Source organism: Bubalus bubalis, chromosome 21, assembly GCF_019923935.1.
Source record: "Bubalus bubalis isolate 160015118507 breed Murrah chromosome 21, NDDB_SH_1, whole genome shotgun sequence".
In the NCBI taxonomy this organism is placed as follows: Eukaryota; Metazoa; Chordata; class Mammalia; order Artiodactyla; family Bovidae; genus Bubalus; species Bubalus bubalis.
Genome location: NC_059177.1, coordinates 52,312,443 through 52,334,436, shown reverse-complemented (window position 1 = coordinate 52,334,436; position 21,994 = coordinate 52,312,443). Strand labels below are relative to the sequence as shown.

At 38.1% G+C, this 21,994-nt stretch overlaps 1 protein-coding gene across 10 annotated transcripts in view; it reads right to left on the bottom strand.

The window, feature by feature from the left end:
• SETD2 (SET domain containing 2, histone lysine methyltransferase) overlaps positions 1–21,994 on the bottom strand; it is an 83,066-nt gene that overhangs the window by 26,554 nt on the left and 34,518 nt on the right. For all 10 annotated transcript variants that reach the window (XM_025272219.3, XM_044933889.2, XM_025272223.3 and 7 more), the window contains exons 6-12: positions 19,373–19,496; positions 14,904–14,981; positions 13,024–13,121; positions 10,775–10,901; positions 4,411–4,545; positions 3,267–3,386; positions 987–1,649 (exon numbers count right to left, since the gene is read on the bottom strand). In XM_025272219.3, the coding sequence (XP_025128004.2) occupies positions 987–1,649; positions 3,267–3,386; positions 4,411–4,545; positions 10,775–10,901; positions 13,024–13,121; positions 14,904–14,981; positions 19,373–19,496 (1,345 nt within the window). The remainder of the gene's footprint in view (positions 1–986; positions 1,650–3,266; positions 3,387–4,410; positions 4,546–10,774; positions 10,902–13,023; positions 13,122–14,903; positions 14,982–19,372; positions 19,497–21,994) is intronic.

Below are 21,994 nucleotides of genomic sequence, written 5' to 3'. Positions count from 1 at the left end.
TAAATTACAAATGCAAAAATAAGCACAGTGCACAAACAACTGACTACTCATTCTGCTCAGTGTAAGGACAGTTCCCTATAGGCCCAATGGCAGGATATAACGAGTGCGTTTTGTAGTCATACAATTGGGAACTGAGAGGATTCCTGGTTTATCTGGCTGTCCACCGCTGGTAGAAGACAGGAGGAACAGAAAAAGTGGCTGGGTAGCAACCTATTCACACGAGTCCACGAGACCTGGATCCCAGATCCAAATCACTTACAATCCAAATTTACCACACCTCTCCTAGGCTCATCCTGTTATTCACTTCTGTGTTTTATCCAAGACCCAGACTGGGTTCTCTGCAAAGAAAACCCTGCACATCATGCTACATACTTGAACAAACGATTATATACGTATTAGATGAAACGGTTCCAGAACTCTGTTTTTTTTCTTTTGGCCAAAGAAACAGGCTTTTAAAATTAGGCCTAGTTCAGAAACAGTAATAAAACTGATATGAATTAGCTCCATATAAAGTTGTTTTACTGGAACAGATAATTTATGTTCAGTCATTTTTGATGAGAACTTGCTAGAGTACCATGGCTTTCCAATTAATTTTAACTAACTTCTAGTTAATCCAAGAAATTAATTCCCAACTATTTTCAACATTCATTTTTTTCCTTACATAGAATCTTCAAATGTAGACTCATGTTTGTTACTCAAAGGATTTTTGTTTTTAATGTGAAGACCACTTGAATGACTAAGTTTACTATTGTGATATACTTTTGCAAGCAAGGAAAAAGGGGATATCTGTGTATTGGTTTGGCTGGTATCTCTGGTCAAAGTTTAAAAGACGTTATTTATAGAAACACTTATAATTGGCTAACAGAGAGATAGCATTCCATTTTTCAAAAGTACACACAGCTAGAAAAGTAGGTAATTCAACTGAAAGTTTATGGAACTCTAAACCTGGGTAATTCAGATTAAAATGAACAGAACTGTTCTCTTACCTTTAGGTCTTTCCAACTGTCCAGGAGCTTGGTGGCCAAATCACTTATATCTACTGTTTTGTCTGGCGGTTCCTGACTTCTCTCACTCTCCACATCAGATATACCCTCCTCTTCATCTTGGGATGGTGTTTCCTCAGCAATAGGTTCGTCAAGTTTCGCGCCACTGCTCTCTTTGTGTTCTATTTCAGCGTCAGCCTCCAGTTCGGACGTGGGGAGCTTGCTGGCCTCCGCAGCAATGTCACTGTCAACTTTAGGCTCGGGCAGCTGTTGCACGAGTAGCTGCTGCGCCTGAGGCTCTTCCTCTTCTTCGATGGGGACATTCTCTAACTGGTCCAGGTCCTCTTTCCCATCCTTGCCTTCTAGCTCGCTGGTGGCATCAGAGATTGCACTGTCCATGCTATTTTCACTTATAATTTTAAGTCTGCGAAACATGAGCTTCTTGGGGGTGTCTGTGTCAGCTTCTGTGCTCAGCTTGGTGGAAGGATCAGGTGTGTTGAGCGGTGTGTGGGCACGTGATGTATTTTCACTAGAATACCCATCTCCTTCACTCAGCTGAGGGATAGGAGTCTTGGTTTGAGACCAACGTTGAATAATAGGAAGTACTTTGCTTTCCTCCAACATATTTTTAGTAGGAATAGGTAAATGTTCCAGAGTCTTTATAATCTAATTAAACACAATAAAAAAAAATCATTTTGTACAGTTGACTTTTCATGAGACTCAGATCAACTCTGTAGAAACAGTGGTTTTTACTGTCTTATTAAATCAAGATCTAGGTCTTACAATCACAGACAGATTTACATGTCATAATATTACTTTCTTCTAGTATGGAAGGAAAGGTGTTTTATTTTTTAATATTTTTCGGCTGCACCATAAGGCATACGAGATCTTAGTTCTCCAACCAGGGATGAAACCCGCACCCCCTACAGTGGAAGCACAAAGTCTTAACCACCGAACTGCCAGCGAAGTCCCGAAAAAGTGTTTTAGTAACACTGACCAGCAAAAATATAATGTGGAGCAGGTGACTGCTCACATATTATTAGGACTAATTTGATTAATATTCTCCACCAGTAGTTCTCAAACCCAAAAAGATTTTTTAAAAAAAATATCAACACTACTGGACCTCATCTTAGGTATGTTTTTCTAAAAAATTTCCCAAGTGACTGTGATAAATGCTTGGAAACTATGCAACAAAAAATATACATTTAAATGTCTTATATACACACAAAAACACAAATATCACTTAATTTCCTTAGTCTTTGACAAACAGCTGTATAGCAGAGATTCTCTCTTCATTCCAAGATAATCATCCATCCCCACTCTCTGAAATTCAAGAATTCTTTCCAAAGTATTTCCCCACTGTAGTTTTATAGAAACCCCAATGCTTCCCCAATTCCTATTTATTGCTGAATCTCTTGAGAGAAGGATGGAGGCAAGGCAATCACTCAATTCACCACTCTCATATTTCTGTTTTAAAAAGCATATTATTAAATGACTTTGGGATTATATTAGAACTTATGATTAAAAAGAACTACATTTAAACCAAGTTAGAAAATATTGTATGGAAAGGTATAAATATAACAAGTCTAATGATGCTATCAACGAACATTTATTTAGATGTTTAAAAACACTTGATTACTCCTCAAAATGTTCTTACTCTTGTCATCAAAATTCAGCTTTTTACTAATTTTTTAGAACCTCAGAATTCAACTTCCATATAGCTTCCTAACTTTTAAAAACTATGGTTTAGCAACACACTGGGTCTTTCATGTAACAATGATGTTATTGTATCTTGCTCTTGCAGTTCCCAACTATGCAGTACTAAACTTTAAAAGATACCATAGGGAAAACCAGTGGGCAAACTTACTTCAAGGAAGGTGTGTGTAAAGTTACAGTTACAGAAATGATACCGAGATGATAAAATTTATGCAATTATTTAATATGGGTGATAATTACAGAGCTAAATTCATTATCCACCTGGCTTCCCACGTGGTTCAGTGGTAAAGAATTCACCTGTAATGTAGGAGACACAGGTGGTTTCGATCCCAGGGTCAGGAAGATCCCTGGAGAAGGAAATTGCAACCCACTCCAAAATTCTTGACTGGGAAATCCTATGGACAAGAGGAACCTGGAGGGCTACAGTTCATACGGTCTCAAAGAGTTGGACATGACTTAGGAACTAAACAACAACAAATTCATTATCACTGATATTATCAGAATGCCCTCAACCTAAATAATAAATTTAGTTGTTTTAAGAAACAAGCAGGTTGAATGTGAACTGACCTCTTCCTGAAGCTTCTGGTTACTTTCCCGGCCATCACCTAGTTCTGCCATCCAGATCCACAACAAAGACAGCCCGTGACGTTCCAGAAAGGACTTCAGACAAGACTGTGAGTGTGTGTTCTTCCATGGGGGATGGGAAGCAGGATGCAGGGTATTGGGGATTGGAGGAAGGAGACAAATAATACCAGAAACAGCATTAAAAAGGGCCCATAGAGAGGACTGAAAAGTTCGTTTATATTCAAAAAGAAATCTAGAAATTCTGTTTTGATTAACTCAATTAGAATTGTGCAATTAATAAATGCTTTAGAGTAAGATTATAATCTCTTTTGATACCTAAAATGTCAACCTGGACTTTACTAAAGTTCAATTCTGAGGGATTAAGAAAAAAACTACATTCACCATTTTTACTGGAAAAGCTAAAACTATAAAACAATTTTTTATGGACACAATGTATAGAACAATCTTTTGGACTCTGTGGGAGAGGGAGAGGGTGGGATGATTTGGGACAATGGCACTGAAACATGTATAATATCATATAAGAAACTAATTGCCAGTCCAGGTTCGATGCAGGATACAGGATGCTTGGGGCTGGTGCACTGGGATGACCCAGAGGGATGGTATGGGGAGGGCGGTCGGGGGGGGGTGGGGGGTGGGGGGTTCAGGATGGGGAACACGTGTACACCCGTGGCGGATTCATGTTGATGTATGGCAAAACCAATACAATATTGTAAAGTAATTAGCCTCCAATTAAAATAAATAAATTTAAATTAAAAAAAAAACTGGAATAAACATATTCCTGTTAAAATTCCTTGCTTTGAGATCATGTGGTAAAAATGGCCTTGGCATGCTAATAATCAAGGGAGGAGGGAAGACCTCTATTAAGAACTATTACACACACACACACAGAAAAAAAATCTCACCATGTTCTTTGACTAGAGAGAAAACAGTATCTACTAAGAGAGTAAGTGATGCTGAACTCTTAAGACATTTTTAAGAGTACAAGTTTTCAATGTCATATAGAACTTGCAAAACCATTCTAAAAATAAGAGTAACTCTTATTAGAATTATTCCTTTTCATCATTCTGGATTGTAGTTTAAATGTCCCACCTCAAATTCAGAAATAAAGTAATATCAAAGTGTTCACCTGTATGAGCTTGAGACAGGTAAGTTTCTGTTCCAAAGTTTCAATTCTAACCATTAGCCGGGATAAGCTGAGCACTTGGTTTTTATCAGAGAGACCCTCGCCATTCTCCAGCAAAGCTTCTAGCTCCCCATCCACCTGCCACAACAAGGGAAGAAAATCTGGTTATAAGACAAGAACAACAACAAAACTCCAACTAACCTAATAATCAATTTGAAAAGATGCTCAACCTCACCAGTAATAAGGAAAACAAAATTAAGACCACAATAAGAAACCATGTTATACTCACTGTAAGAAGTCTGATAATACTGAGTTTAGGCAAAGACGTGGATCAAAATGAACTTTAAATTAAAAAAATGAACTTTTATACACTAATAATGAAAACAAACTGGTATGATCAATTTGAAAAGCTTCATTCACTCATCAAATACTTATCAAGCACTTATATGTCAAGTACAGTTTTAAGTGCTGAAGACACTGCAAGAAAGCAAAACAAAAAAATCTGCCTTTATGGGAGGAAAAAAAACTGTATCAGGTGAAAAGTAGGTCAGAAAAAATAAAGCATTAGCCTGAAAAATGAAATATTTGTATCCTCTATGCCTAGCAGTTGCACACCTATGAATAAACCCAAGAGAAACTTCTGCACTTGTGCATCAGAGAATCAGAAGAATGTTCATTGAAAAGCCATTCAAAAGAGCAAAACACCGCCAACAACCCAAATGCCCATGGCCAGGCTGGATAAACTGGTATGTTCACATACTGGAATATACTACAATGAAAGGAATCAAGTGCAACCAAATGCAACACAATTTATCAATATTTATAAATTCTTATTCTTTAGTAATACTTTAGTATTTTGGGATATGAACTATCTTTAATGGGCCCAGGCACCATTTTTAATACATTCTGATAAAATATAATATACATATAGAAAAGTACTAGGTTGGTGCAAACATAATTGGGGTTTTGGATCACGAATTTTAAATCATTATAACTAGGCTCAAATTCATCTTAAGTAATGAAAATAGGAACCATCAGAATCAACACATCTTTGCCAACGAGAAATAAGTTTGTTTATTCCTAGAGCATAAAAGTCCATGCTTAAGGATTTGACAAACTCTTGGAAAGCATTTTCTGCCTTATGCAGGTTGTAGAACCATTCTCCCTGCAAAAAGTTGCCAAGATGCTTGAATGAGTGGTAGCTGGTTGACAAGAGGTCAGGTGAATATGGCTGATACGGCAAAATTCCATAGCTCAGTTTATTCAACTTTTGAAGTGTTGGTTGTGCGACGTGCAGTTGGGCACTGTCATGGAGAAGAATTGAGTCCTTTCTGTTGACCAATGCTGGCTGCAGGTGTTGCAGTTTTCAGGGCAACTCACTGAAATGCTGAGCATACTTCTCAGATACAATAGTTTTGCTGGGATTCAGAAAGCTGTAGTGGATCAGATCAGCAGCAGACCACCAAACAGTGACCATGATCTTTTTTTGGTACACGTTTTGGCTTTGGGAAGTGCTTTGGAGCTTCTTCTCAATTCAACCACTGAGTTGGTAACTGCCGGTTGCTGTAGAAAATTCACTCTTTGTTGTGCGTCACAATCCAACAGAGAAACAGTTCGTTGTTGCGTACAATAAGGGAAGATGACATTTCAAAATGACAATTTTGTTGATCTAGGGTCAGCTCATGAGGCATCCACTTATTGTGCTTTTTTACCTTTCCAATTTGCTTCAAATGCCAAACGGTTATAGAATGGTCAACATTGAGTTCTTCAGCAACTTCTTGCGTAGCTGTAAGAGAATCAGCTTTGATGATTACTCTCAACTGATCATTGTCAACTTCCAATGACCGATCACCATGCTGCTCGTCTTCAGGGCTCTCATCTCCTTTGCAAAACTTCTTGAACCACTACTGCACTGTTCATTAGCAGTTCCTGGGCCAAATGCGTTGCTGATATTGCAAGTTGTCTCTGCTGCTTTATGACCCATTTTGAACTTGGATAAAAAAAAAAAAATTACTTGAATCTGCTTTTTGTCTAAAATCATTTCCATAGTCTAAAATAAAGAGCAAGCAATAAGTTATCAGCAAAAAAAAAAGTGAGAAACGCTCATTAAAATGATGTATAACATAACCACACTTACTTAAGAATGTATACCAATATCAAACAGCAAAGGTCAACAGCAAAACCGCAATTACTTTTGCACCAACCTAAGATATAAACAATTAGCAACTAAATAGGTAAACAAGCAGTGGAGCAACATCCATAGCAACCAACACTCAGGAAAAGGGTTGGGTGGGGTGATGGGGAGAACACCACCAGTGTTCCTGAAGGGCTGTGCAGGCCACTTCCTTGTTATAATACCTTCTCTTCTCCACTCTAGAGATAATGTCTCCTAACTTTTTAGGAAATAGTTCACTGATTTTTAAAATAGGTTTACTTCATATATATAAATTACTAAATATTATAATTTTGTCTATTTTTAACTTTTTGGAAATGAAATCACACTGGACAAAATTTTTGTGCCAGGATTCTTTTGCAGTCAACTTTACATTTTAGGAGTCAATGCTGTTGCATGTAGCCACATTATTTTCATCACACAATTACATTTTAATTTAGTCATACTAATGTTAATGAGGAGTTGTTTCACTTTTTCTAACATAAGCAGTACTGCTGTGGCTCCTGATGTGCATTTTAAACAAAACTCTCTCTGGTTATAGACCTAGGAGTGCAACTGCTGGCTCATACAGTATACGTACATTCACCTTTAGTAATAACATCAAAGTGTTTTCAAAATGGACTAAACCCATTTACACCTCCAACACTAGTTTATGAGATCTCTTGTTCCTGTGTACCATCAGAATTAATTTGTACTGATCTGGTGAGTACCCAAAAAACACCTGAGAGTAGTTTTAATTTGTACTCCTCTGATTAATGAGATTGAACCTCTTTTCATATGTTTACTGGCTATCTGGAATACTGAAGTGTCTGTGGAAATTATTTTTCCTTTGGGGCTATTCTTTTATTATTATTGATTAGATGGAGTTCTCTATATATTCTGGACACTACGATTTGATTGTTAGCTGCTGAAAACAACTATTTCCTCTCTTACATGGCTTTTTATGCTCTTTATTGTGTAAATTTGGAGAAGGCGATGGCACCCCACTCCAGTACTCTTGCCTGGAAAATCCCATGGACGGAGGAGCCTGGTGGGCTGCGGTCCATGGGGTCGCTAAGAGTCAGACACGACTGAGCGACTTCACTTTCACTTTTCACTTTCATGCATTGCAGAAGGAAATGGCAACCCACTCCAGTGTTCTTGCCTGGAGAATCCCAGGGACGGGGGAGCCTGGTGGGCTGCTGTCTATGGGGTCGCACAGAGTTGGGCATGACTGAAGTGACTTAGCAGCAGCAGCAGCAGTTTATGACACACCCAAAGAAGGCAATCATCTGTTCTGGAAGAGCTTACAGTTTTGTTAAGCAGATAAACTATATGTATATAGCTGCAATCATAAGAGCAAGGAATAAGAACTGTTCACCAATCAAGGGCTAATATGGGGTGGACAGGTACAGATCACAGTGCCATTAACATATCCCTGTTAACAGTTAAAATGCACAAAACTACGTTTGAGACTGCTCCTCTCTTTCCCTCTCCTTGGCATCCCCTATCCAACAGACTTCCAAAAACTAACACTTGGGCATTTCTTTCTCTTTCTCTTTTTTTGGGGTGGGGAGGGGGTGACAGCTGTACCATGTGGTTTGCAGGATCTTAGTTCCCCAGCCAGGGATGGAACCCAGGGCTACGACAGTGAAAACACTGAGTCCTAACCGCTGGAATGCCAGGGAATGCCCTAACATTTGGAAATTTCAAAAGGTGCTATTTTTGTGATTCTATTCAACTATATCTGACCAGAATTCAGAATCGAACAGGGCATTCTGCCAGAATTTCAGTAACAGACAAACCAACCGAAAGTGGAGTGAAGCTCTTCATGAGAGTCAAGGACAGATGAACTTTTTGGGATTCAGATTCATTCTGGGTCCTTCCTCTATCAGGGTAAAGTTTCATCCAAAACATTTCTGTTCGAGAATAGCTTCAAATTCACATCAGGAGCAACCCATGACCTCAACCCACCAAATGACTAGATTCACGTTACATCTACTTTAGTCTACACCAATACAAAACACTGATATGCACACACTACTATAAGAATAAAAACAAGCAAGCAAAAACCAGGAGTACCTACATCTCGGTCCCTTGGAGGTTCCTGAATCTTATCAAGAAGGCAGAAAGTCATCTTCTATCATTATGATGCCAGCATAATACCACCCAAGAAACCATCACATTATAAGAACACTCCCCACCAACAAGACAGTTTTTAATGTAAGTTTTGGAAACACAAAATAGCCAAATGAAAGCCTTTATGTAGATTTTAGCTTAGGTTGGAAAAGACCCTGATGCTGGGAGGGACTGGGGGCAGAAGGGAACGACAGAGGATGAGATGGCTGGATGGCATCACCGACTCGATGGATATGAGTTTGGGTAAACTCCGGGAGTTGGTGATGGACGGGGAGGCCTGGCATGCTGCGATTCATGGGGTCACAAAGAGTTGGACACAACTGAGCAACTGAAATGAACTGAAACATGTTTAATGAGTTTTGTGGTTGTTCTGGTAAACTACCAATTCTATGAAATAAGCCTTAATAATAAAAATAATTAATGAAGTTTTAAGAAAAATTTCCTCTTAACAGTAAAGTCCAGAAGCTAAAGGGCTATAACCCAGTGACCCCACTTCCATGGATACACTTTAAAGAAACATATACAGAAGAGACATGTGCAAAGACTTTAATGGTGACATGAGGAGTAAAAAATTGAAAACACAAGTGTTCATGAGTACAAATATATGTAAATGAACAGTTACATGATGAAAAACTTTACAACAGTTAAATGTGTGTGTATATATCTCAACATAGATCAAATTTTAAAATAAGAGTAAAAACAAATTGCAGAAATACATAGATATCATTTCTAAAACTACACAAAGGAACTCAGTATGGTTAAGAGCAAAGAAAAGAACTAGGTAAGCTCTTTTCTATTGCCTACTGAATGACCCTGTAACCTCTTTGAGCCTTAGTGTTCTCATCTGTAGAGGGAAAATCTTTGTTCCTAACTTAAAAGAACTTTTTGTGAGAAGCAAATGAGTTAAGGTGTCAGGTGATTAGAAGAGTGCTTGACACACAGTTACAACACGTATGCTCTCTAAAACAGAGCTGAATGACAATACTCTAAACAGCAGTTGTTCATCCTGGGTGGTACAAGCCTAACTGTTTCTTATAAACTTTCCTTTTTTACATTTTTTAAATGACCCTTTTTTGGGGAATTTTTAAATAGCCCTTTTCAATGCTTCCTGCTATCTAAATCTTCTTATAGAATTCAGATTCTCAATTCATTCTCTGCAATTAATTTGGACTTACTGAAATCACCTTTTAACTATTATCCCTTCCGTGTCTTATGTCTGTTGTCTGCTCATCTAAATAGTAAGATGGCTGTCATCTATGATTCTTAGTAGTATGGGTTTCTGAAAAGCCTAGAAATGAGCTAGCTGCAAGAATCACAGATAGATAGATTTGCTGGCTGACATTTGAGGCTCCCTGGCTCCTTCACCCAGCCCTCCCTGAAGATTCGCAGGTCTAGGGTTAGGTCCCAAAATGTGCATCTTTAGGATGGACACTGCAGGTGGTTCTGAGGTGAAGAAACACTGCTCTCACAAAGGGATCCTCAGACAGGGGAGGTTTGAAAAACAACACAAAATTCTTGTCCCAGTTAAGAGTCCCTTCAGTACCAAGATACCACTTACCTCCAGTAGTGTCTCAGGTGTGAACTGAGGTAGAAAAAAGGCTATCAACCACTGGTATAATGGGTTAAATAAAAAGACCATCTGAGACTATCCCTTTCTCACTCCTGAGTCACCGGTTACTTCTCAAAGCTCACCTTATGCTCCCAAAGAGGATTAGAGATTTTAAGAACACTTGCAAACAAATGAAAACACTAGTATTAAAAGATTAGGAATGTAGATCAGACTTATGTGAACAGATTAACATGACAGATTAACAAGTTACTTATAGTAAGATTACAAATTTTACAGGCTTTTAAAAACTATTAGCCCATGTGTTTTCAAGATGACTTCAACAGTTCTTAGTATTCAAGTGTAATCTCTATGAACTAAAAATAGCAACTGTACTTTTCCAAAATTATCTCATCTACTAACCCTGACTTTCTCTGGTTGTAGTTTAACTTTTCCAAGTTCAATAAATAAAGTTACCTTCCTTCTTGAAATGTGTATGGTGAAAGCTGAAAGAAGAATGCAACACTTACTGAATCCTTCTTACGAGATCGTTCTTTCTTCATTTTCCCTCCTGCTGCTCTGATGCTGACTCTGTTCTCTCCTCCCAGGTAACCCCGGCAATTAGCTGACCCACAGAAACACTTCTGTGCTTCTTTCCTGTGCAAGGAACATATGAAAGATGTCTGTTATGTGAAGGTAAACCATAAAAACTGTTGATAGTAGTATAGTAATTACATATAAGAGAGAAGTCAATCCAACCTAAAGGAAAAAACCAAACAATTATTTTGAGATACCAACAAATCTGATACTAGCTAATGGAAATGCCTGAAAATTGCTCTTAAAAAATTCATTTTTTCCCAATCTTCTTTTATTAGCTAGACAAAACCAGCCAAGAAGTTAATAAGTAATTTCTCCATTTATGAGAGCTCCTACTAATGTATGAAAATAAGAAATCATGTATCTATTTGGGCTAAGAACAAAATAGCTTAAATAGATCAGTATCTATTACTTATACGTGAATATTTAACTGGCACACAGAACAAAATGTATTATTATGAATACATATATATATATAATACAATGCATAATTAGTAAAGGACACTTAGGAAACACGTGGCTATTAAAAATTATCATTATGTAAGGATGAGACACTACTAATACATATAGTAATAAATAAATGTAACCATGGAGTCAAGAAAAAGTGGAAGAAAGAACAGGCCTAAGTTTACAGCCCTGGGTATAATTCACCTCTGCCAACTATTTACTTGGCAACCAGAGCTACCTAAGGAAAACGTGAAGGACTATTCCAAAAGCAAACTGATAGATTTTAGTATTTAACAGTAACGATCAGAGGCACGAAAATATTTGATAAATACAGCTGGGGATCACAAACAGATCTAATTTCTAGTTTCCCTTCTTTCAAAGGGGACAGTACAAATACAAGAGAAAAAAAAATGGAGCCCTACGTGGAACTCAGTCAATCTCAGCATATCTGACTACTGCCTAAATCGATTAGTTCATTAGGTGTTGCAAATGGTGATACCATCACTACCTCATTTATTAGCTAAAATATCTTTATAAAGAATTCCGCTCACAAATTGCTTGAATCTGAAATAGAATTCACTTAAGAAAGGAAGGATAAATGCTTGACTTTTTTCCCTCTTTTATTTTTTAAATCAGTGGTTACTAGTAAGGGGAGATAAAGGGGAAGGGGCAAAAGATGGATAGGGGATTAAGAGGTACTAACTATTATGCATAAAATAAATAGGCTACAAGGGCTTCCCGGTGGCTCAGTGGTAAAGACTCCACCTGCCAATGCAGAAGATGTGGGTTTGATCCCTGGGTCGGGAAGATCCCCTGGCGAAGGACATGGCAACCCACTCCAGTATTCTTGCCTGGAGAATCCCACGGACAGAGGAGCCTGGTGGGCTACAGTCCATAGGGTAGCAAAGAGTCAGACACGACTGAAGTGATTTAACACATGTTGTACACACGTAACTTTTGTACCACTGCACATCAACTATATTTCAATTTAAAAAACCATAAATTAGTTTTCAAAATCACGAATTGGTTCCTTTCAATTATGACTAACGCAGTTTTAAAGAATCATTAAACTCATGGATTTTATATACTGTGTTTCAAACCACTGGTAGTTATTATTCTTATTGATGCTTAAGTCTAAATAAAAACTCTCCCACTTTCAGTAAGTGAGATTCCCTCATAATCGTTCATAACTGGTTTTCTGGCATGAGGAGATAATCCAGAGTCAATACCTGTCACAAACTTGACACCTTTCTTTTAGTGGGGTTTTATAAGACCACAATATAAACGCAAGGGGTATTCAGTGCTATTGCATCAGTTTTTGGTAGACAGAACTAGGTAACAAAAATATTTTTTCAGAGTATATGATATGATCTAGATGAGACAAGATTAGCCATGAGCTGATAATTGACAGATGAATTATGGCTACACAGGGATTTATTATATTGTTTTCTTTATACACATCCACACCCTGTTGACATTTCTATAATAAAAAGTTTTAAAATTACATTAGAAACATAATTATATAAATGAGGTTCAGAGGAACATGTAGTTCCTGCACAATATCCCTTAATGGCCTGATGTGACATGTAAAAGGAAAACACTAAAAGAGAACACTATAGGTAAGAACTAAAAGTACATATAACTTCTTAGTAATTCATATCTAAGTTTTAGACTCCTACATCTAAACAGTATTTCCCCATCAGAAGCAGCAAAACAGAACAGAATCAATACTTACCCATATCTTTGGAACTGATAGTCAAATGTTAACTCTGAGCCTGAAGGAACCAGTTTGGTAGTAAAAAACCCAACTCTCAGTTGTCCGTTCACAGTCCACTAAGGTGTTGTTTTTAAAAGAAAATAAATTAATGACTGGTTAATCTTTTGTTTTTTTAAGATCATCATTATCTGCCTTAATTATGTATGTGTCTCTTTGGACAATAAATGCTTTTCCAAACAGCAAATGGAGGAATTAAAAAAAATAAAAAAGAATGAGCTTAATGAGCTCACTTAATGAGTTACCACTCAATGAGCTACCAATAGAGTATCATCTATAATTTATCTCTAATAAAATTAACTGCTATTTTAACTTGTTTAAAAATACATTTCCATACAGTAAGGATTCACTTGTACTAAAAACAGGCATATAGGGAATGTTTGGTATCACTGAGTACCAGACAAATTTGTATTACTTTATACTATGTAAAAAGTAACTATCTTCTAAGCTAAGATGGGGTGTGGAAACAGGAAAACAATAATGCCAAAAGTTTAACTGCATGAAGCCGTGGTTATAATGCTGAGTGTACAGAAAGTGAAGCATCAGAAAAGAGCATAAAACCTGACAATTAAACTGGGGGTAAATATGCCAGAACTGGACCTTGTAATTCCAAAATATCTAAGATGTAAGTTGGCTGGAGAGCTCCTGTCCAGACCATCTGAGCATGTTATGGATGAAAAACCCAGGCTTAAAGAGGTGAAGGGACACAGTAAAACTAGAGTCTCATGGCTAGACATGTGGCCACCAGCTACAGTCAAAACTAGAACCAGAACTTAATTAAATAAATCCACACTGGGTTCTCCTATTCATTATATGTTTCGGCTCTTGGGAGAGCTACATCTATTAGTACAGAGATTAAAGAGCAAAAAATATCCAAGAGTCAAAACCATTATTTCAATATGAGAGGAAATTATTGATGTATTTTTTTTAGGGAGTGAATCCATAGCTTTCTTAACCTAAAACAGAACCACAATATTCTAACACGCGTATGTGTGTGTGAATATATACACATATGTATATATTCACACACACACATGTACATACATGTGCGTACACGCGCGCATGTACACACGCACACGCACACACACACACGTGTGTGTGTGTGTTTCCTAAGCTGGAAACACAAATCAGAGGGTATGGAGATCATTAATTATCTCAAAATGTTTTATCAAATTCAGTAAATGGATTTATCAAGCATGTCAACTATGTGCCAGGCACAGGGACCTAAAGATAACCAAGACCTAAAGTCTGGCCTTGTTGAGGGTGAGAAGAATACCTACATGCACACCACATATTATCTTTCTCATCTGCAGCCACTCAGTCCCTTACAAATATTAAAACCACCAAATCTGGCACCTGGATAAGACGGATATATAATTGATATAAAATCTGAATACTACACATTGGACTTCATCAAAATTAAAATTTAGTTTCTCATTTTGGCACCTTAACAATATATAAAACTTATAGGCAAAGAGATGTGACAATTAAATGCAATTGGAGCTCCTGGATGGGATCCTAGACCAGAAAAATGACAGATGGCAAAATTTAAGCAAGGTCTTTAAAAGAGTTAATGGTTAATAGTATTTCCTGGATTGGGTAACTGTACTATGGTTACATTCAGTAGACAGTTGGGGAAGCTAATGCAGGATAGCATACAGGAACTCAGTCCTCACTATTTATTATTCTATAAATCTAAACTTATTTAAAAATAAATTTTAAGAACAGAGTAAGAAAAAATGATTAAAAATAATATCCATGGGTATCTTTGATATAGATCTAAAATTAATAGAACAGCAGTTGTGAACAAATATTTCAAACTCATATCTACCTCAACTTACTTTTTGAGTCTCACAGTTGGGTTCACAGCTGTGATTCATGAACCGGGAGCAATTTCCTTTCTGAGTGGCATCGATTATCTAGGGAAAAGAATAATTTAAGAGTTAAAAATGAGACCTTAAATATATGTGCATTTTGCAAAAGAAAAGCATCTGGCAAATTAAACACCCTTAATATCCTGTTCCTTTAGAGAACTCTCTCACATAACTTTACACATCACAGTGTCAAATATCCAGCTTCTTAATTCTGAAGAGATCTGCTATCAACATTTCACCTCTGGGTCAAATTATCTCCATATTGATCAATGTCTCATTTTCTTTTAGCTATTTCTTACATCCTATTATACTGCAAACTTACTTCACGTGTATAAAACTTCATTTTAAAATGCATGCATGAAATACCACAGTATGTAGCTTTCAAGTTTGGGTATGTATCTAAATCCACTGGAGAGCTTGTTAAAACTCTTGCTGGGTCCACTCTAACAGTGAGAATCAGCAGATCCAAGGATAAGTTCCTACAACTTGCATTTCCAGACTGAACAGAGGCAGACACGAGAATCTAGCTAAATTTATTAAGTCAGTCATTAAAGAAATTGTAAATGGTTCTCCTCACTAAAAAACAACTTTTTTGGAAAACAATTTTCATAAAAGCATATTTGTGTCAATATATAATGGGCTTATTGTCACTTATTAATACGTCCTAGGCCAGGGGCGGTGGCCAGGAGGAGCAACCCCACGTCCAAGGAGCGGTGGCTGCACGGGAGCAGGAGGGCCTAGAGGAGCTATTCCACGTTCAAAGTCAGGAGAGGAAACGGTGAGGAGATATCCCTCATGCAAGATAAGGAGCAGTGGCTGTGCTTTGCTGGAGCAGCCGTGAAGAGATACCCCACGTCCAAGGTAAGAGAAACACAAGACGGTAGGTGTTGCAAGAGGGCATCAGAGAGCAGACACACTGAAACCATACTCACAGAAAACTAGTCAATCTAATCACACTAGGACCACAACCTTGTCTAACTCAATGAAATTAAGCCATGCCCATGGGGCCACCCAAGACGGGTGGGTCAGGGTGGAGAGGTCTGACAGAATGTGGTCTACTGGAGAAGGGAATGGCAAACCACTTCAGTATTCTTGCCTTGAGAACCCCATGAACAGTATGAAAAGGCAAAATGATAGGATACTGAAACAGGAACTCCCCAGGTCAGTAGGTGCCCAATATGCTACTGGAGATCAGTGGAGAAATAACTCCAGAAAGAAAGAAGGGATGGAGCCAAAGCAAAAACAATACCCAGGTGTGGATGTGACTGGTGATACAAGCAAGGTCCGATGCTATAAAGAGCAATATTGCATAAGAACATGGAATGTCAGGTCCATGAATCAAGGCAAATTGGAAGTGGTCAAACAAGAGATGGCAGAGTGAACATCGACATTCTAACAATCAGCGAACTAAAATGGACTGGATTGGGTGAATTTAACTCAGATGACCATTATATCTACTACTGCAGGCAGGAATCCCTTAGAAGAAATGGAGTAGCCATCATGGTCAACAAGAGTCCGAAATGCAGTACTTGGATGCAATCTCAAAACGAAAGAATGATCTCTGTTCGTTTCCAAGCCAAACCATTCAATATTACAGTAATTTTGCCCCAGATATCACAGTATCACAGTTTTTGCCCCAACCAGTAACGCTGAAGAAGCTGAAGTTGAACAGTTCTATGAAGACCTAAAAGACCTTTTATAACTAACACCCAAAAAAGATGTCCTTTTCATTTAGGGGACTGGAATGCAACAGTAGGAAGTCAAGAAACACCTGGAGTAACAGGCAAATTTGGCCTTGGAATATGGAATGAAGCAGGGCAACGGCTAATAGAGTTTTGCCAAGAGAATGCACTGGTCATAGCAAACACCCTCTTCCAACAACACAAGAAAAGACTCTACACATGGACGTCACCAGATGGTCAACACCGAAATCAGACTGATTATATTCTTTGCAGCCAAAGATGGAGAAGCTCTACACAGTCAGCAAAAACCAGACCAGGAGCTGACTGTGGCTCAGATCATGAACTCCTTATTGCCAAATTCAGACTTAAATTGAAGAAAGTAGGGAAAACCACTAGACCATTCAGGTATGACCTAAATCAAATCCCTTATGATTATACAGTAAAAGTGAGAAATAGATTTAAGGGACTAGATCTGATAGATAGAGTGCCTCATGAACTATGGAGAGAGGTTCGTGACATTGTACAGGAGACAGGGATCAAGACCACCCCCATGGAAAAGAAATGCAAAAAAGCAAAATGGCTGTCTGCGGAGGCCTTACAAATAGCTGTGAAAAGAAGAGAAGCGAAAAGCAAAGGAGAAAAGGAAAGATATAAGCATCTGAATGCAGAGTTCCAAAGAATAGCAAGGAGAGATAAGAAAGCCTTCCTCAGTGATCAGTGCAAAGAAACAGGGGAAAACAACAGAATGGGAAAGACTAGAGATCTCTTCAAGAAAATTAGAGATACCAAGGGAACATTTCATGCAAAGATGGGCTCAATAAAGGACAGAAATGGTATGCACCTAACAGAAGCAGAAGATATTAAGAAGAGGTGGCAAGAATACACAGAAGAACTGTACAAAAAAGATCTTCATGACCAAGATAATGACGATGGTGTGATCACTCACCTATAGTCAGAAATCCTGGAATGTGAAGTCAAGTGGGCCTTAGAAAGCATCACTACGAACAAAGCTAGTGGAGGTGATGGAATTCCAGTTGAGCTATTTCAAATCCTGGAAGATGATGCTGTGAAAGTGCTGCACTCAATATGCCAGCAAACTTGGAAAACTCAGCAGTGGCCACAGGACAGGAAAAGGTCAGTGTTCATTCCAATCCCAAAGAAAGGCAATGCCAAAGAATGCTCAAACTACCGCACAACTGCACGCATCTCACAGGCTAGTAAAGTAATACTCAAAATTCTCCCAGCCAGGCTTCAGCAATACATGAACTTCCAGATGTTCCAGCTGGTTTTAGAAAACGCAGAGGAACCAGAGATCAAATTGCCAACATCCGCTAGATCATGGAAAAAGCAAGAGAGTTCCAGAAAAACATCTATTTCTGCTTTATTGACTATGCCAAAGCCTTTGACTTTGTGGATCCCAATAAACTGTGGAAAATTCTTAAAGAGATGGGAATACCAGACCACCTGACCTGCCTCTTGAGAAACCTATATGCAGGTCAGGAAGCAAAAGTTAGAACTGGACATGGAACAACAGACTGGTTCCAAATAGGAAAAGGAGTGCGTCAAGGCTGTATATTGTCACCCTGCTTATTTAACTTATATGCAGAGTACATCATGAGAAACACTGGGCTGGAAGAAGCACAAGCTGGAATCAAGATTGCCGGGAGAAATATCAATAACCTCAGATACGCAGATGACACCACCCTTATGGCAGAAAGTAAAGAGGAACTAAAAAAAGCCTCTTGATGAGAGTGAAAGAGGAGAGTGAAAAGTTGGCTTAAAGCTCAACATTCAGAAAACGAAGATCATGGCATCTGGTCCCATCACTTCATGAGAAATAGATGGGGAAACAGTGGAAACAGTGTCAGACTTTATTTTTTGGGGCTCCAAAACCACTGCAGATGGTGATTTTGGAAAAGCAGAGACATTACTTTGCCAACTAAGGTCCGTCTAGTCAAGGCTATGGTTTTTCCTGTGGTCATGTATGGATGTGAGAGTTGGACTGTGAAGAAGGCTGAATGCCGAAGAATTGGTGCTTTTGAACTGTGGTGTTGGAGAAGATTCTTGCGAGTCCCTTGGACTGCAAGGAGATCCAACCAGTCCATTCTGAAGGAGATCAGCCCTGGGATTTCTTTGGAAGGAATGATGCTAAAGCTGAAACTCCAGTACTTTGGCCACCTCATGTGAAGAACTGACTCATTGGAAAAGACTCTGATGCTGGGAGGGATTGGAGGCAGGAGGAGAAGGGGACGACAGAGGATGAGATGGCTGCATGGCATCACTGACTCGATGGACTGAGTCTGAGTGAACTCCGGGAGTTGGTGATGGACAGGGAGGCCTGGCGTGCTGCGATTCATGGGGTCGCAAAGAGTCGGACACGACTGAGCGACTGAACTGAACTGAACTATTGTCACTTTTAAATGGTTTAATAAAAAAATATTTTCAACTTCTCAGCTTTTAATATATTGATAAATATAATCCACATAAACAAAAGCTCTTTAGGAGACATCAATGATTTTTAAGAATTGTAGTATGAAACATGCATGTTTACATTTACATATACATGCAAATATTTCTCCCTCATCCTTTTTTTAAGCAAATAGAAAAAAACTATACACATTGTTCAGCTCCTTATTTTTGCCACTTACATTTCAGTGGCAATATTATATTGATATTATAGTCCATACCAATGACCCCTTTCAAACTCAACAATTTCCAGATCTGCTTCAAAACAAACATATTCATGCCACTTACCTCATCATTCTTCAGGGCCATGAAATAGTAGTGGATGTTTTTGTTTCGTGCATACTCCTTTACCCGGGCTTTAAACTCTTTATGATCAAGTACCTCTCCACAATATTCCAGGACAAAGGTGTTCCTGGCCAAAAAGAGAAAAAGAAGTCTGTTAGTTTTCTCTAACATTTATCAATAGTCATGATTAAGCTCTCTTCTTGGCTTCTTTCAGTTAGCTTCTACTCTTGATTGTTCTTTAGTAGTTACTCATCTGTTTCTTCTCTATTGAAGGTATTAATTCTCAGTCTCTTCTCTCTCCCTTTATAAAAGCTCATTCTCACCAATGATTTCAAGTATTACCTCCATGTAAACAAATACTTCTCTATGCCTTACTCCCAAGTTCTGACAAGAAATGACCTACCTGGAAGTTTTCTCTAATCCTTGCAAAATACACTTGCCCTGGGAATTCCCTGGGCCAGTGTGTAGGACTTGGTCTTTCACTGCTATAGCCTGGGGTTCATTCCCTGGTCAGGGAACTAAGATCCCCCCAAGACACAAAGCAAAAAAATAAACGAACATACCCTAACATTAACCACTGGCATTCCCTGGTGGCTCAGTGGTAAAGAATCCACCTGCTAATGCAGGAGACATGGATTCCATCCCTGGTCCAGGAAGATCCCCTGGAGTAGGAAATGGCAACACATTCCAGTAGTCTTGCCTGGGAAATCCCATGACAAAGAAGCCTGGTGGGCAAAGAGTCAGACACAACTAAGCAACTGAACCGCAACAAATACCCAAGAGACTTTTTAAATGTAAAAATGCAAATCATTTGTATTTGCAATCAGTATATTTCTTTTTTTGGGGAGGGGGGCCATGCTAAAAAAATGCTATGCTTAAAACTTTCTTTAAGAAGCCGGAAACAAATACTTAGAATAGTTAAATCCACAGAAATGGCAGATTTAGAGGTTGCCAAAGGTTGGGAAGAGGGAGCAACAAGGAGATTCTGCTGATTGGGTTAAGGAGTTTCCTTTAGGGGTGACAGAAATTTCTGTAACTAGACAAAGGTGATAAGCTGCCCAACATCTGCTGATGCTGAATTGTTCAGTTGTATCAGACTTTTTGCCAGCCTTTGGACTCTAGCCTGCTAGGATCCTCTGTCCATGCCTGAAAAATCTCATGGATGGAGGAGCCTGGTGGGCTACAGTCCAAAGGGTCACAAAAAAAATTGAACATGACCGAGCAACTAAACACACAACAACAACAACATTAGTTCAACCTGGACAGCATTGTCTTCCATTCCTACAACCTAAAACTGGAGGGTTTGGTAGGGATTTGCTTGTTTTTTTGGTGGAGTCTGTCATATTTTAACACTAACTAGTAGTTTTGTTCCAAATACCTACTTACACTGTGCACATCTGACAGTATGTCCTTGTTAAGTGGGAATACTCTAAAAGTGAACATCTAAATAGCTTGGAATCAGAAGTTTATAAAACTGGTATTACCATCAGCATATGGAAGTTACATGAGTGAAGGTGTCAGAAACATGGCAACATTAAGTCCCAATATATTTTACCAAAGCAGGGTTCTTTGTGAGTAGCTGAGGAAAGCTCAAGAGCTTCAGGAAATTTTAACCTGCTATGTGAACCAGTCACAGACTTTCTCCTCTCCCATTTCCTTCTTCATAAAAGAAATGGATTTCTGAGCCAACGAATAGTCTCTGTTGCATATAATAAGAATTTATATTTAAGTTGAAGCTATGTTAGTGCAGACTCTGCCAGAAGACAATAGTATCCATTACTAGCCCATAACAGAAGTTTATGTACAAAGTGGAGTTTCTTTAAAAAATAAATACATTTAAAAAAAAAGATTCTCCAAAAGAAAAACCTGGCTAGCTTCAGTAGAATAAAAGCTGCATCTAGATCAGAGTTAGTGACTTTAGAAACGCACTGGACTGCCCTGGGAAATACTGAGTGTGATGTCTAATAATAGACAAGAGAAGCTTGTCTATTATTTAAAATATTATAATGGATCCACTGAGTTTGGATATGGAATATATTTAGATGATTCGGTGAGATATGTTTCAAAGAAACAATTTAAAAATGGTTATGAACCAAGATATTGTGATAATACTTTGTAAAAAGAGAAATATGACGTTTCTACTATTTACTTTTTTTTAAATGAAACATGTTTTTCTGATTGGTTCTTAAAAAGACAGAGTGATATGAATATCAATTCCAACCTTTCAAAAGATACATGAGGATTCCTGTCAGAAAACTAAAGTACCTGGTTGCTTTGAATCCTCACAACAAAAAGATTAAAACCCCTCACCCCATTCCAATTCCCATTCAAGTGTAGCCATATGCTTAGGATTCTGAAAGAATAGCTGTGCTTTAGTCACCAGAAGCCAGCAACTGTTTTATTTTCTTCCTTTATTCCTTTGATGTATTTTTAAAAATTCTTCCATCATAAACACATGTAATCTATATATACTTAACTTTAAAGAAAAAGACAATCAACTTTCATAAGAATATTTAAATATACTATGTAGAAAAAATTAGTGGCTAAAGGAAATACTGAATATGGTAGAAAATAAACTGTTTTATTACATTACATATAAAAGTAACATGAGTTAGACAGAAGGCA